General features: G+C 32.7%; 3 protein-coding genes across 3 annotated transcripts; 2 read left to right on the forward strand and 1 right to left on the reverse strand.

Annotated features, from left to right (window-relative positions):
• Nucleotides 1-1,682: 1,682 nt before the first annotated feature.
• On the forward strand, nucleotides 1,683-5,318 carry LOC106385783 (IQ domain-containing protein IQM2). Its single transcript, XM_013825685.3, has 7 exons — nucleotides 1,683-2,711; nucleotides 2,958-3,415; nucleotides 3,491-3,671; nucleotides 3,767-3,855; nucleotides 3,959-4,049; nucleotides 4,131-4,475; nucleotides 4,563-5,318. Exons 2-7 carry the CDS (start codon nucleotides 2,991-2,993, stop codon nucleotides 5,124-5,126), a joined length of 1,695 nt encoding a protein of 564 aa, XP_013681139.1. The 5' UTR covers nucleotides 1,683-2,711; nucleotides 2,958-2,990; the 3' UTR covers nucleotides 5,127-5,318.
• A 1,052-nt stretch (nucleotides 5,319-6,370) lies between these two features.
• Nucleotides 6,371-8,753, forward strand: LOC106387021 (feruloyl CoA ortho-hydroxylase 1). The gene is made up of 2 exons (XM_013826846.2): nucleotides 6,371-7,380; nucleotides 8,075-8,753. Exons 1-2 carry the CDS (start codon nucleotides 6,869-6,871, stop codon nucleotides 8,646-8,648), a joined length of 1,086 nt encoding a protein of 361 aa, XP_013682300.1. The 5' UTR covers nucleotides 6,371-6,868; the 3' UTR covers nucleotides 8,649-8,753.
• A 3,127-nt stretch (nucleotides 8,754-11,880) lies between these two features.
• Nucleotides 11,881-15,433, reverse strand: LOC106387755 (probable polyamine transporter At3g13620). Its single transcript, XM_013827667.3, has 2 exons — nucleotides 15,070-15,433; nucleotides 11,881-14,535 (listed from the first exon to the last, which is right to left on the reverse strand). The coding sequence occupies exons 1-2, from the start codon at nucleotides 15,329-15,331 to the stop codon at nucleotides 13,364-13,366; spliced, it is 1,434 nt and encodes a 477-aa protein (XP_013683121.1). The 5' UTR covers nucleotides 15,332-15,433; the 3' UTR covers nucleotides 11,881-13,363.
• Nucleotides 15,434-15,916: the final 483 nt, after the last annotated feature.

Genomic DNA, 15,916 nt, shown 5'->3' on the forward strand with positions numbered 1-15,916 from the left:
ATTAAAATATATGAATTATAACAATTGTATGCTTATTTAATTTCCTTATCTTTGTTCTTGTTAACCCACCAAAACACTATTAATTTAATGCAGTAGTATGGGTCGCCACGAAAGGAAGAAGGAAATTTCGTTATATCGCAGTTGACTGAAAAAATCATCGTATTCTACTTTTAATATTGATAAACATTGATAAAACTGAAAAATTCAACAAGTAGTATTCAATTTACCCAATAAAATTTCACGTATACAATTACATGATCACTTAATTAATACAGTGAAGTTAGAAATTCTACTTACATAATACTCCAGGAAATGGATCAAGTCAAACTCATATGGTAAAAAATCCCCTATATATTATCCCCTATATATTAATTGAGGAACATTTGAAAAGATATAACCTCAATTTTGTAATACTGTAATTAAAAAAAATTTATCGCTTATATGTCAATCAATTAGGTAGTTAATTAGTCTTACGTGTCAGTCTCACATTGAAATTGAAAAACATGTTTGTCCAATTCGATTTTTATATCTCACTAGAAACATTTAATACCAACTATATGATATTAACTAAAGCAAGGTGGTTATTTATTATATATTATTTTCTTAAATAAAACCTACGAAATTATCTAATGTGATTATGATATATATAGTAAGTAATTAATGATTTTAAGTAATTAATGATTTTAAATAGGAATTACCTAATGTGATTATGATTTATATACTTTCTATCATTTTTGTTTAATTCTTTACTATTAAAATAAATTACACAATTACATTAATCATATATTAAAAATTTAGTTTTTTTTGTATATGTTGTATTTTGAATTTTTCAAAACGAGTATAAATTACTAAAACTGTTATAAAAGTCTCACATAAACTTTTGTCATCAATGTTTAATTTTTTCTATAATAAGATACAATGATAATAAAATCATATAAATAAATAATTTTATTTTAATAGGTGTTTATGTTAATATATATACACTTCATATCGTTTAAATTTAATTATATATCATATACGATAGATAAGATTGATTGTTTTAATTTATTTATTCTAAAATGATTGCGAATAAACAAGAGCGGTCATTTGATTTATATGTGCAAGCTAATTTATTACATAATAGTAACTAATTTTTTAGTTATTTAATATATAAATATTATTTTATTATTTCATAATATGCAGAAAAATATAAAATAAGTATTTATTCTGCGTAAGGCGCAGATCTTAACCTAAGTATGTATCTCTTTAATAATTTTAAATCTTAAACATTTTCTAAATCTCATGCCAAAATAAAAGAAAGAAATGAGAATAAACTCAAAAATCAATATTTATATCGATAAATAACCAAAATGACACAAAAAGGAAAAAAATATCAAAGATAGATAGGATTGGCACGTGAACGTAAACTTCTCATAACCATAATTAACTTTTAAATTGCTAAATCATGATATAAAACCGAGTTGACATAGTTTCATTGTAACCAAATAGTAGGCATGAGATTCTTCGGCTTAAACGTTAGGTTTTTATGCGATAAATAATTTTTTGACCTAAAATATTTTTAAAAATGAGATCAGTTCATTAGTAAAAAAATTATGTAATTAACGAAAAAAGTTTTGCAAAATTGTTTAAGAGCTAAATATATTAATTCGATCAATAATATAATTTTTTTTCCACACGATATTTCTTAAATAATTTTCATATAAATTTACTCTGCGCTAAGCGCAGGTCTTATCCTAGTTGGACTCAGTAATAGTCATACAAGTATATACTACTACTACTCCATCCATTTTATTTTAATTGTTTCTTTAGATTTGTGTATACATATTATAAAACATTTAATTCTATATATTTCTAAATAAAATCGTCATTATTTATACACCTAACCATATTTTAACCAATATAAAAATAGAATGTTATATAAAATTAATAAATTTTGTATTAAAATTATAAAGTGATATTTATTTTGCAACGAATTTTTTTTTATTTTACAACGATAATTAAATTGAAACGAAATGAAGTACTATTTATTATTGGGTTACCAATTTTCCATGGAATTTAAAGAAAAAATTCAAAAAACATTATAAAGGTCATGACTTAACATTATTATTATTATTTTATAAGATAAAAAATTTATCTGTAAAATGATTAAAGTAAAATTAGCTGTGTTCCAAAAAAAGAAGAAGTAAAACTAGCTACTCGCAAGTAGATCTGTGAGGTCATATACATACTCCTAAAAAAATAGAAGTTACTTTACATTAGTCTCTAAGATAGAATTGTTAGTTAATTAATAATAATATTTGATAACCTTTAAATATTTTTTTAGGTTTTGGATGATGAAAATTGAGTAATAAAGTAAAATCTGAGCTGAACCTTTGACCTAGTATGAATATTCTGACAAACACGTGGTTGGAAATATCGCCGCTTCTCTTTCTCTCTCTAAATCTCTCTCTATCTCTCTCCTGTCCTGTCGCTCTGGAGTTATTTATCTTTATGTTATGTATATAAACTCCAGCTCTGAAGAGTTTGTAACTTGCGAATTGTGAGCTTCATCTTCTTCCCCCTCACTCCAAGAAACAAAAACAAGAACAAAGAAACCTCACCAATCATCGTCTCAAGAACCTAACAGATTCAAAAAAAGATTCAAGAAGAAGTAACAGAAAATTTCAAGATTCCTTAACCGAGCTTTTTCAAGTGCCGACCGTGTATTCGAGGTACTTAATCTTCATGACCACAACCACGTCTTCTCTATCTTGTCCTTCTTCAACTTCTCAGTGGGCTGCTCTGTCTTCTAGATCCGAGAAATTCTGTTTTTCCCCCCCGTTAAACTCTGTTCTTTGGGATCTCTGTTTGCGCTTGGCTCTCTGTTTATAACCTATTCACATGCTTGTCTGTGTCTCTATATATATACAAACATTCTGTGAGTAAAACATAACAGATTCTTGATGTTTCACTTCCAGGTCAGAACCTCTGTTATCGTCAGGATCTCTTGAATGGGTGTATTATTCTCCTGTCCCTTCGCCGAGCAAGAAGACGTGGAGTCTGCTCTAGACTCCATCACAGTCAAGTCCATAACCTTAGGCGAAGACAACGAGTGCAAAACTCCAAAGAGATCTGTCAACTTCAATAACAAAACTCTAGAGCCCACAATCTTGAAAGGATCTGGTGGTAAGATGGTCGTTGAAAAGTCCGTTAGCTTCAAAGGGATGCAGCTGGAGAGAATGATCTCGCTCAACAGGTCTCTCTTCAAAGAAGATCACACCAAAGAGAATGGCTTACATGAGTTGGACAATGGCATCTCAGTTCTTGATCCGAGTAACCCTAAACACGAAGCTGCTATTAAGTTACAGAAAGTTTACAAGAGCTTCCGTACTAGGCGAAAGCTCGCGGACTGCGCAGTGCTTGTGGAGCAAAGCTGGTTAGTGTTTTTGATCTCAAGAGCTTCTTGGGTGTTATTTTGATCTAATGTTGTGTGTTTCTGTTTCCATCACAGGTGGAAGCTTTTGGATTTTGCTGAGCTTAAGAGAAGTTCTATATCATTCTTTGAGATTGAGAAGCACGAAACCGCGGTTTCTAGGTGGTCTAGAGCTAGGACTAAAGCAGCTAAGGTTGGTAAAGGTTTGTCAAAGAATGAAAAGGCACAGAAGCTTGCTTTACAACACTGGCTTGAAGCGGTAAGTTATTATAGAGAGACTAATCACAGTTTTGCTTTTCTTTTAGTACCACTTTTTGGATTGTAACTTAATCTGATCTTGGTTTTATGCAATAGATTGATCCGAGACATCGGTATGGACACAACCTGCACTTTTACTACAACAAGTGGCTTCACTGTCAGAGTAGAGAACCTTTCTTCTACTGGTAGTTACTTCTCACCCACTCCTTTTCCATTTTGGTCAAAAGGTTTTTAGCTGAATCAAGAACACTAAACTTAGATATGTGTGTTTTGATTGGAATGTTGTAGGCTTGATATTGGCGAGGGGAAAGAAGTTAATCTTGTGGAGAAGTGTACTCGATTAAAACTTCACCAACAATGCATCAAGTACCTTGGTCCGGTTAGTATCTATTTATTTTACTTGCTCAACAAGTAACCTTACCGATAAAATTAGAAACTTATTTTTTGTTGTTTTGTGTAGATGGAAAGGAAAGCCTATGAGGTTGTTGTGGAAGAAGGCAAGTTCTTCTACAAGAACAGTGGAGAAATGCTTCAAACTTCTTCAATGGAAGAGGGTGATTCAAAGTGGATTTTCGTGCTCAGCACGTCGAAAGTGTTGTACATTGGGAAGAAGAAGAAGGGTGTGTTTCAACATTCAAGCTTCTTAGCCGGAGGAGCTACTGTTGCTGCAGGGAGATTAGTTGTTGAGAATGGTGTTCTCAAGGCTGTTTGGCCACATAGTGGACATTATCAACCTACTGAAGAGAATTTCTTGGACTTTCTGTCTTTCCTTGGAGAGAACAATGTTGATATCACTGATGTAAAGGTAAGAGAAAGAGATTTGATTTTGATTGTTTAGGTCTTGAGTGTGTGATGTGTTTCTTATATAAGTTTTTTCTTTTGTGTGTTTCAGATGAGTCCTACAGATGAAGATGAGTTCTCTATTTACAATAAGAGAAGCACTCATATGAGAAACCATTCTTTGGAAGAGGATTTGGAGGCTGAGAAGACTGTGATGGCTGATCCAAGAGAGGAAGAATCAACAACGGTGATGGCTGTTGTAGAAACACCAAAGAAGATGGAATCTCTTAGTACATTTGACTTAGAACAAGAATCAAAGCCTTCAGAGGAGAGCTTACCCAGAGGAGGAGGAGAAGAAGAAGCCAAGGAGAGTGAAGTAGTCAAGATTCCAGAAGAATCAATCCTAAAAAGGATAAACTCAAAAAAGGAAACTAGATCTTTCCAACTTGGGAAACAACTATCATGCAAATGGACAACAGGTGCAGGACCAAGGATTGGTTGTGTGAGAGATTACCCATCAGAGCTTCAGCTTCAAGCACTGGAACAAGTCAACCTGTCCCCGAGAAGTGCTTCTGTTTCAAGACTCTACTTCTCCTTTTCCTCTCAAAGGCAAATGCCTCGGATGTCACCGTTATGGCGTGGAATGTCATTACCTGCAGATATCACACAATTATAACTGATGGAAAGTTATTGAGATCTGATCTATTCTTTTTGTGTGAATAGAGAAGATAATGACTTAGAATTCTTTTGTATTCTTTTTTTCTCACCTTATAATGTAACAGAGCAGCATTTCATTCGTTCATTTGGTTTCTTGTTTAACAAGAAATCACAGGTTAAAATAAGTTTTTTTTTTACTAAAAGGTTAAAATAAATTTAGATTCTTTTTCTACGCTTTTTTGGTTTTGACAAAAGCCTGTAATACACACAAGTGATTCAAGTTTCAACATGTTTTTCAAACAGTTCTTCATTTTTTACCTTTCCAGCTTGACTTTCAAGAAAACTCAGTGGAGATTCAACCCTACGCTGCACAAGTTATGCCAGAGAGAGATAATTTTCCTTACATTGACCCTCTCTGCCTCTTTGTTGGTACCATGACCCTCTCTGCCTCTTTGTTGGTACCATCTTTGGGCTTTAAAGGCCCATTAGAATGTTAGATTGAGTGGCATAACAAGAACCATGCCCAGTCCCATGCTTCTCCAGTCTCCACCTACCAAGTGAAAATAAGTTTACTCATCAAAAGTAAACTGTTTTTTTGTTCTTGTTTACGTCACAACTCACAAGATGATATTTGGTTCTTCCTTTTTTTTTTCTAAGGGCTACATGACAACAGATATAATCATTCGTTCCTGAACAAGTGGCAATATGACATTTTTCACACATATTTAAAAAGTTGCTGAAATATATGTAATTTGTTATTAATTACACATATATGACCAATAGTATTTGATATAAATAAAATTATTTATAAAATCAATGCAGTTTGCAATTAATTTTTGACTGAAAATAAGTATAATTTGTATTGAAATTGTAAACTGACACTTTTTTGTGTAACAAGAAAAAAACGTTAGAATGAGACTTATTATGAAACAGAGCGACTCATTTGTTATTATATTAGGGGCTGACTTTGTTATACTACCTCTAATAAATTGAAAAAATATATTAAAATATAAGTAGATCTTACATGTGACGTCCATATATTTGACACTAGATTTTACAATTATCATGAATCACGATTAACAACGTACTAACTAAAACTATTAAACGTATGTATGTATGACTTTTTGGATTCTTAAATATTTTATTCATTACTAAATTTAGTAACTCACCAACCAAGCCAATCCAACAAATCAATACATGACAACTTTTGAAACTTCCTCACTGAGTCATGAATAACACTACTTACATAGTTAATTTTACCACAAGAATCTGCATTTTTGTAAAAAAAAGTGCGAACACAAATATAATCATGGAGTAGACGTATAGTATTTGATAAATACATAATCAAAATAAATCTCGAATATTGTTTTAAAAAAATGACGAGTTATTATCTTTATCTGTCAACATTAATGTTCTGTATACTTGAAAGTTTGTTAAAGTAATTCGCTAGGAGCCTATATTTAACAGAAACATGTCTTTTTCTTAAGCTGGCCATATCCAAATATACTGACTTAATTTTTGAAATATTAGTAATTTAATTTAGTCAAAAAATATTACTACTTTAATACAAACAAATGGAAAATTTTAAAATAAATGTAATAAAGCGGGAAGAGGTAAAACGGCAGAACAAGCATGGTGAGAGCCATATAGGTTCGCTCATTTGTCATTATGTTAAATACTTTCTCCTCTCTTCAACTAATCTTCACAACATAATCTAAATCCTAAACAAGAAACAAATAAAGCTTTCAAACTTCAACCCAAATGGCTCCAACACTCTCTACCGTACAGTTCGCAGATCCAGCTGAAGTAACCGAGTTCGTGGTCAACAAAGGAAACGGCGTAAAGGGTTTATCAGAAACAGGAATCAAAGCTCTTCCCGACCAATACATTCAACCATTCGAAGAACGTCTCATTAACAAGTTCGTCAACGAAACAGACGAGGCCATTCCTGTCATCGACATGTCCAACCCCGAAGAGGACAAAGTCGCTGAAGCTGTCTGTGACGCTGCTGAGAGATGGGGTTTCTTTCAAGTGATCAACCATGGAGTTCCTCTTGAAGTTCTTGACAACGTGAAGGCTGCCACTCACAGGTTCTTTAATCTCCCTGTTGAGGAGAAGAGTAGGTTCACAAGGGAGAATTCATTGTCGACGAATGTAAGGTTTGGAACGAGTTTTAGTCCTCGTGCAGAGAAAGCTCTTGAGTGGAAAGATTATCTCAGTCTCTTCTTTGTCTCTGAAACCGAAGCTGAACAGTACTGGCCTGATGCTTGCAAGTGAGTTCAAAAGTCACTCTTCCTCTGTTTTAGTTACTAATTCATATAGGTATGTGTGTTCAGAACCAGTTCAGGTTTGAATCATGTTTTCTGATTTTCGAACTCAACTTTCTAGATCGATTCGAGTTTTATATATGTTGGATGGGGTTAAGTTAATATACGTCAGGTTCTGATATATTTTATAACTATCTCTAAAACCCATTTTCAATCCAACTTATTTCGAGTTCGGTTAATAATACTTCGGATTAATCTGGTTTTAGATATCATATCAAAATGAACATATATCATATCAAAATGAACATAGAATTTAGTATTTAAGATACTTATTTAGGTTTTGAATATTTATTTTTTTAAATATCATATCAAAATAATTATGTAATTAAGTATTTGAGATACTTAATATTTCTACGATTTTCATGCCTAGTTTGTTTTATTTATTCAGACTTTTAAGTTTTTTGGGGGTTTTTTTTCATTCGATTAATAATATTTCTAAGTACAGGTATATTTTATACCATCTGATATGATTAATTCGAATACTTTTACGACTTGAGTCATATATGAATTCGAGTCTTTCCATTCGGATTCGGTTCAGATCTCGTGGTTCGGGTTCGGGTTTTTGCTTAGACCTAAATTCACATATACAGTTATTGATTTTGATTTGTGTTCAAAATTTTTTTTATTGATTTGATTATAGGAACGAAGCTCTAGAGTACATGAACAAGTCCAAGACAATGGTGAGGAAGCTTTTAGAGTATTTAGGGAAGAATCTCAACGTGAAGGAGCTAGACAAGACCAAAGAATCACTCTTCATGGGTTCAATTCGAATCAACCTCAACTACTATCCCATCTGTCCTAATCCCGACCTAACCGTTGGCGTTGGTCGTCACTCAGACGTCTCTTCCCTCACCATTCTCTTACAAGACCAGATCGGTGGTCTCCACGTGCGTTCTCTATCCTCAGGGAACTGGGTTCACGTGCCACCGGTTCCCGGATCTTTCGTGATCAACATCGGAGACGCCATGCAGATCTTGAGCAATGGTCGTTACAAGAGCGTGGAGCATCGTGTCTTAGCCAACGGTAGCAACAACAGAATCTCCGTTCCTATCTTCGTGAATCCAAAACCAGAGTCTGTGATTGGTCCTCTTCCTGAGGTGGTCGCAAATGGAGAGGAACCCGTTTATAGAGACGTTGTGTACTCTGATTACGTCAGATACTTTTTCAAGAAGGCACACGACGGAAAGAAAACCATCGATTTCGCCAAGATTTGATTACAATCAGACCTAAAAGGAGTTTGATGTCTTGTTTTGTTTCCTGTTTTGTGTTTGTGTAAGCGAATAAAGAAGAAAGAAGACAGACATATGATGTCTTCTTGAAACTTTGTTCAGTATTGTTTTGTATAACGTGTCACAGAAGCAAGAAGTAACCTTTAGAATTAGTGGTTACAAAGACAGATGAGATTGACTTCAATGTTCAGACCACAACACACACATTGTTTGTAGACATGTCTACAGAGGATACATAAAGTTCTGATCTTTTTTTTTTTTGTCTCGTTCGATTATAAATACATTTTTATAAAAACCGTGATGAAAGACCTTTGCCACCTAGTTTAAATGGTAAAGGAGTTCCGCGTACCCAGATCCAAATCTTTGTGGGATTAGTCTTTTAGACTAGAAACTCTTTGGGATCTCCACAGTTATCATAAAGAAACTGTGATAATACAAATGTGATCTCTAACAATAAAAAAATATGATAGGATATCATGTTAATTTCACATTATTCAACTATACTTTCATAATCAATTACAAAAAAGTTAGAAGAAATCAATGAGAAAGATAAATGTGATCTCTAACAATAAAAAATATGATAGGATATCATGTTAATTTCACATTATTCAACTATGCTTTCATAATCAATTACAAAAAAACTTAGAAGAAATCAATGAGAAAGTGATATATTGTGTTTTTGGCACATTATATATATGTCTTATTAATAGTTTTCAAGGTTTTATCGAGTCTTTTTAGTTTTTTTCGAGTCATAACAGGTCTAGAGTTGCATTGGATGGGAAATGGACTAGCTAGAGGAAAAGAAGAGAAAAAAGGTATGATTTGGAGTCTTTCGCGCAGAGTCAACCGGAGCAGCCTGAGTGTCTGCTCCAGCGGCAGAGATAAAAAAAGGAAGTTTTCAAATATTTCGGGATTTGCCCTAGATTTCCTATTTCTTTCCTATAGCCGCATGTGGCTCCTATATATACAGTCTCCTATTTATTACTTTAGACCTACCTTAGTTTTTACGCAAGAAAGACCTAGAGAGCTTGTGATTTGCGATTTGCTACTTGTAAGGGAGACGGCTCCATCTATCTCCTAGAGAAGATTATCTTGAACCCTCTGATTTCTATTATCTAATATATGCAGTATTATTCAGAAATCATACTTCTCTGTTCTTGTGTTATGTTTGAGTAGTCACCGAGTTAGTTTAGGGTTCTAGGGTATTGGATTCGTGAGCTGGAGCATAAATAAGTCATCTTAAGATTGTCTACATTCACATCTGTTCTTATTGCTTGCATTGAACCGATCACTTAGTGCATGAATTAGGGTTAATCAATATAGCTAGCCGTTAATTGATAACTTGATATGATTTGAATGAGCTTTGCATCCCTAGTCAGCTAGAGTAGATATTAGGGTGTATTGTGAACATATCGGACTTGATCTCTAAAGCTTGCTAGCGCATCTCGATCCAAACGAGAGTTTAGTCATCAAGACCGACTTGCAAAGGAATCAATACCACGAGAGTGGGTTGATTCATCCTGAGTTATCCGAGTTTAGACTTGTTATAAACTGAACTTGAATAATTGTTTGGCTTGCGATTTCCATACCTGAAGAAGACACCCTAGACTAGCGCCTTTAAATCAATTCAAAACAACATCATCTTGTTACTTGTTATTTACGTTATTGACTTCATTAAAAAACCCCACTTGTTTTAGCTTAATTCTGATCCCATAAAGATAAAGTGTGAACTGATCCTCTGGAATTGAATCTAAATATATTACAACTACACTGTTAACTTGACAGCAGACAAAGATCCAATTTTAGTGTATGAAAGATAAACAAAACATAATGTGAACGACAAACCAAATCTGTCAAAAACATGACAAGATACCATGTTTGATTAGTTTCACATCATGCAATTATGCTTTCATAATAAATCCTACAAAACCTTAGTGAAAAAAGTTTCAAATCAAAAGCGTTTAGAAAGAAAAAAAAACTAGAACACATTCGAAGATAAATTAGGTAAATGAAACATAATGCAAAGACAAACCAAACATGATATTTCTGACAATTTAAAACATGACAAAATACCATGTTTGATTAATTTCTCGCTATGCGATTATGCTTTCATAATCAATCCTAGGAAAAAAAAACTATATAAATCAAAAGCTTTTAGAAGAAAAAAAAATTGGAAAAATATTCGAAGATCAATTATAAAGGTAAACAAACAAAACATAATATGAATATAAACTAAATATGATATCTTTAACAATTAAAAATACAACATGATACCATGTTTGATTAATTTCACATTATGCAATTATGCTTTCGCAATCAATCATACAAGAACTTAGGTAAAAAGTAAAAAAATTTCAAATCAAAAGCTTTTAGAAGGAAAAATTTGGAACAATTCAAAGATCAATAAGAAAGCAAAATAAACATAATGTGAAAAGAAAACAAGTATGATATCTCTAACAATCAAAAATCGACAGGATATCATATTAGAAAAGTTTCACATTATGAAATTATGCTTCCTTAATTAATCATGCAATTTTTTTTCAAATGTAATAAATCAAAAGATTTTAGAAGGATTTTTTTCTTTTTTTGGAAAATCTGGAGATCAATTCGAAAGCCTAATGAACGTAATGTAAAGACAAAATAAACATGATATCTATAACGGTAAAAAAATATGACATAATATCATGTTCGATTAGTTTTACATTATGAAATTATGCTTCCTTAATGAATCATACAAAAACTTAGGAAAAATGTTTTAGATCAAAAAAATTTAGAAGGAAACAAATTTGGAAAATTTTGGAAATCAATTATAAAATAAGATGAACATAATGTGAAGATAAAACAAAAATGATATCTCTAACGATCAAAAATATGATAGGATATCATATTTGATTAGTTTCACATTATGCAATTATATGCTCCCTTAATCAATCATACAAAAACTTAGAAAAATGTTTTAAATCAAAACCTTTTAGAATGAAAAAAATTGAAAAAATGGTGATCAATCAGAAAGCAAATAATTCTTATGAAATTATGAAAAATATGACATAATATCATGTTCATTGGTTTTACAATATGAAATTATGCTTTCTTAATCAATCATACAAACACTTAGGAAAATGTTTTAAATCAAAAGATTTTAGAAGGAATTGTTTTTTGGAAAATTTAGAGATCAACTAGAAAAAAAAATAAACATAATTTGAAGACAAAACAAGCATGATATCTTTAATGATCAAAAATAGTACATGATATCATGTTTGTTTAGTTTCACATTATGCAATCATACTTCCTTAATCAATCATACAAAAACTTAGGAAAATGTTTTAAATCAAAAGCTTTTAGAAGGAAAACAAATTTGGAAAATTTTGGAAATCAATTAGAAAAAAATGAACATAATGTGAAGATAAAACAAAGATGTTATCTCTAACGATCAAAAATATGATAGGATGTCATATTTGATTAGTTTCACATTATGCAATTATGCATCTTTAATCAATCATACAAAAACTTAAGAAAACGTTTTAAATCAAAACCTTTTAGAATGAAAAAAATTGAAAAAAATTGGCGATCAATTAGAAAACAAAATGAATATAATGTGAATACAAAACAAACATGATATCTCTAACGATCAAAAATATGACATGATATCATGTTCGATTAGTTTCACAGTATGAAATTATAGTTCCTTAATCAATCATACAAAAACTTAGGAACATGTTTTAAATCAAAAGCTTTTAGAAGAATAACAAATTTTGGGAAAAATCGAAGATCAATTAGAAGGCTAAATGAACATAATTTGAAGACAACACAAACATGACATCTCTAATGATTAAAAATATGACAGGATATCATGTTTGATTAGTTTCACATTATACAATTATGCTTCCTTAATCAATCATACAAAAACTTAGGAAAAACGTTTTAAATAAAAACCTTTTAGAATGAAAAAAATTGGAAAAATTGAGCGATCAATTAGAAAGCATAATGAACATAATGTGTAGACAAAACAGATATGATATCTCTAACAATCAAAAATATGTCAGGATATCATGTTCGATTAGTTTCACATTATGCAATTATGTTTCCTTAATCAATCATACAAAAACTTAGAAAAACCGTTTTAAATCAAAACCTTTTAGAATGAAAAAGTTTGGAAAAGTTCAGCGATCAATTAGAAAGAAAGTGAATATAATGGGAAGACAAAACAAACATGATATCTTAAGGATCAAAAATATGACAGGATATCATATATTCGATTGGTTTCACATTATGCAATTATGCTTCTTTGATCAATGATGCAAAAACTTAGAAAAAATGTTTTAAATCAAAATCTTTTAGAATGAATTTTTTTTGGGGAAAAATCGGAGATCAATTAAAAAATAAAATGTACATGATGTGAAAACAAAACCAAACATGATATCTCTAACGCTCTAAATATGACATGATAGCATGTTCGATTAGTTTCACATCATGTTTTGTGTAAGATAATAAAGAAGAAAGAAGAGAGACTTATAATGATGTCTTCTTGAAACTCTGTTCTGTATTGTGTTGTATAACTATCATTAATCAATACAGTTTCTCTTTTATCAGAGAGAGAATTACGTGTTACAGAAGCAAGAACTTAAAACCCTAATTAGTAGCTTTGTCTACTCAGAGTCTTATTTGACAAGAATATGTTCTGTTTAGTTCTTTCTTAATTATCATGAGTCATGATCTTCTTCATGTTTCGGACGTTGTTCTTCATTAACATAATCAAGATGATCAACATCTTGGTTGAATTCAAAGATCTTCTTCTCCCTGAAGTAATTGATCAAGAAGTACCAACCAACTGATCCTACGGTCATTAAACAGCAAATGAGGTACACAATCTTAGTAGCAAACACAATGATCAACATCAGAAACGCTGAAGGTACCAAGCACATAATCACTAATCCTGGTATATTCAGTGGGACACGGTAAGGTCTCTTTAGCTCAGGTAGCTTCTTTCTTAACCAAAGGAAAGACGCAAACTCAAGGTACATCCCTAACGTGTACAAGAAGTTAGCCGAGGAGATGATGTCAGTGAAGTCCATGTAGGACAATCCGAGGGACATGAGAGCTGAGAGTAGAATCCCAACCCAAGGAGTGTTGAACCATTTAGATCTTACCCCAAAGAACTTAGGCAAGAACCCTAGCTCCGCCATACCCTCCAGCTGATAAGCACTACTGCTTAACTGAGCTTCAAAGAGTCCTATACTTGATAAGACAGCGCCAATCTCAATCCAAATCTTCAACCACGTTCCTGCTATCATCTCAGCTGCTTCTGCGTGAAACCCTGTTTCCCATCTGCTCTGGTCCACCGAGACAGCACCCGTAACAGCCAAAAGAGGGATCAAGTAAGCTACACAAGTAAAGATCACAGCGACAAGAAGCGCCAAGGGAAACGTCTTCTGAGGGTTATCAACTTCCCCTGCAAGAGTGCTGACATTGTCCCAGAAGTTCAAGTTCCAGAAGAGCGTGTTGAAGTAGAGATTCCAATCCTTTTGCTTGTCTCCCAAGCTACCCCAGCGGTGAGGTTGGATTTTAGGGATTGCCATTGCCGACATGACGAGGAAAGGCGAGAGAGACACCAAGCCGAGAACAACGGCTGCGTAACCGACAATGGCTAGGCCAGTGTAGTTTAGGAAAGATAATACCACCGTTGATGCGAATATGCAGACGTTTCGTGGCCATCCTGATTCAAGAACAGGGAATAGCTTCTCCAAGTAAGTCACACAGAGGACAGGGAACGAAGCGACGTTGATCACACCACTCAGGTACTTCAACGAGCCCATCATTGAGCCTACGAATGCGCCAAAAGCTCGATGCGCCCATATCACAAACCCTCCGTTGCCTGAGACAATATTCTACCAAAATCAGAAAGTAGCTTCCTTGTACAAGAAGTAACCTTTAGAACTAGTTATTTCAAAGTCAGATGAGATTGACTAAAATGCTCAGACCACAAAGGATCATTAAGTTCAGTTTTTTTTTTTAAATCTCATTTTTGATAGGACCGGCTCAGCATTTCTATCGATCATAGGACAACAAAAATTATTTGAACAAAAATAAATTGAACAAAAAACAAAAAAAAAATCCCTTGAAATTTATTTATTTTTTTGGCATCGAAATTTATATTTATCTAAAGTTTGATAATTATATACAAAAATTATAAATAATTTTCCATAAATTCCGTGATTAAAAAGTAAAATAAATATATTTAATTTTTTTTTTGGATTTTATTCTGTTTAAATTTGTATCATTTTTATAAAAATATATAAAACCTGCGTCCTAACTCCTAACGTAATACATATATATAGTGGACACAGGTTTGGAGTTTGGACCTCGGACAGTTTGTTCCGATCTCAACCGGCCCTGGACTTGATTATACCTGGAAATGCGGTGGAGAGTTCTGCGGTGATTAGGGCTTCAGGGACACTCCATATGAAAGGGAAAATGAGGAAACCAAGAATCGCTAGAAGCGGTCCAGCCGCTTGAACCGCCGGTTCTTCTCCAAACGGCCCACCTGCGACTTCGAAGTAAATAAGGAAAATCAAAGGGACCAAAGTCAGTTTCTTTGCGGTTGATCCGCTTGAATCGGTGGTTGTTACTGGGAGCTCGTGGCTCACTCTTGATGTTTCTGTTGTTTCCATTAATGTTTTTCTATCCCTAATTGGATTCAGATCAAGGACTCTTATATAAAGTTCCAGAATACAAAACTATTTGAGGAACGTGTTCGTGTTGCATGTATCAGACCGAAGCTTAGCTGAATATTTGGAACCATCCAAACTCAATATTGTTTGTTCTTATATCATAAAAAATATTAATCAATTTATTTTTATTATTCTTTTTGGTGATAGATCAATCAATACTCCACGTTTAACGCTGAGATTAAAGAGAAAGGGTTAGAATTGTTTACGGTGAGGTATGACTTATAATAGTAGTTTAGTGGCTTAACCACCCATCTTTCCACCTACTCCGGCTTGGACTAGTGCTCATACAAAAGTTAAAAAAATAACTGAATATTCATTAACATGTGCATAGTATAATCTCTACTACCTACGTTATATATTATGGTGCATAGACGGAAGTGATCTTTGTCTATGGTTTTGAACTTGCAGTTGAACCATTATAATTGAATACCTACAAAGTTCAATCTATTTCCTTTTAATATTTTCTATTAAATTTTGAAGAGAGTAAAAATGTTTTATAATGCCAGTAAAAGATATATGTCACAT

The sequence above is a fragment of the Brassica napus genome, chromosome C3 (assembly GCF_020379485.1).
Source record: "Brassica napus cultivar Da-Ae chromosome C3, Da-Ae, whole genome shotgun sequence".
Lineage (NCBI taxonomy): Eukaryota > Viridiplantae > Streptophyta > Magnoliopsida > Brassicales > Brassicaceae > Brassica > Brassica napus.

Bases quoted from the DNA above. Each gene is read 5' to 3' on its own strand.
- LOC106385783 (XM_013825685.3), top strand. From the start codon at position 2,991: ATGGGTGTATTATTCTCCTGTCCCTTCGCCGAGCAAGAAGACGTGGAG. The intron at 3,856-3,958 runs GTAGTTACTTCT...GGAATGTTGTAG, and splicing joins AGAGAACCTTTCTTCTACTG to GCTTGATATTGGCGAGGGGA. The intron at 4,050-4,130 runs GTTAGTATCTAT...TGTTTTGTGTAG, and splicing joins GCATCAAGTACCTTGGTCCG to ATGGAAAGGAAAGCCTATGA.
- LOC106387755 (XM_013827667.3), bottom strand. From the start codon at position 15,331: ATGGAAACAACAGAAACATCAAGAGTGAGCCACGAGCTCCCAGTAACA. The intron at 14,536-15,069 runs GTATAATCAAGT...ATATTGTCTCAG, and splicing joins ACTCTCCACCGCATTTCCAG to GCAACGGAGGGTTTGTGATA.
- LOC106387021 (XM_013826846.2), top strand. From the start codon at position 6,869: ATGGCTCCAACACTCTCTACCGTACAGTTCGCAGATCCAGCTGAAGTA. The intron at 7,381-8,074 runs GTGAGTTCAAAA...ATTTGATTATAG, and splicing joins TACTGGCCTGATGCTTGCAA to GAACGAAGCTCTAGAGTACA.